We start from the raw sequence: 567 nt of genomic DNA on the forward strand, positions 1-567 counted from the left end.
TTTGTAAAAATCGGCGTGCTCCTTTTATTTGTTCAGAAGAGCAGCCAGCAGCACGCCCGCCACTCAAACCTGGCACACACATTTTGGAGACAATGGCTTCGGGACCCTCGCGCTGCTGGGTCCGACAGACAGTTCTGAGGCAGAAACTCGGCATCCAAGGGGGGCCGCGGCTCAGGCACTGCGGTGAAGGGGACGGCGAAGAGTCCGGCCTCACCTCGCAGCTGGGGACACCGGGGCACACACAGAGCGGGCAGGCTCATGTCCTGCTGGCCCAGGACCAGACCTCAGGGCCCCAGGAGGGTCTGCAGGCAGCTAGGAGCCCGCCAAGTGCTGGTGGAAGTAGAGGCCGAAGAGGCTGGATAGCAGCTGGCAGGCAGCTGTCCACCAGATGAGGTAGGCCAGGACACCGCGGAGGAAGAGGGGCGTGAGCAAGCCGCCCAGGGCCGCAGCGATCCGCGCTGCAGTCTGCTGGACCTCGTCCTCCTTGGGGCCGATGGGGGCAGCGCTGGCTGAGGATGGGTCGGGGTATAGTAGAGGGGCTGGGCCCAGGCCCCAGGAATAGCCTCC

General features: G+C 64.9%; 1 protein-coding gene across 1 annotated transcript in view; it reads right to left on the bottom strand.

Moving 5' to 3' along the window:
- The window catches only part of TMEM161A (transmembrane protein 161A), a 21,478-nt gene continuing 20,911 nt past the window's right edge, over positions 1-567 (bottom strand). The window contains 1 exon segment of the mRNA XM_017501354.2: positions 1-567. Coding sequence (XP_017356843.1) covers positions 313-567 — 255 coding nt within the window. The 3' untranslated portion in view covers positions 1-312.

The sequence above is a fragment of the Cebus imitator genome, unplaced genomic scaffold (genome assembly GCF_001604975.1).
Source record: "Cebus imitator isolate Cc_AM_T3 unplaced genomic scaffold, Cebus_imitator-1.0 Scaffold280, whole genome shotgun sequence".
Taxonomy (NCBI): Eukaryota; Metazoa; Chordata; class Mammalia; order Primates; family Cebidae; genus Cebus; species Cebus imitator.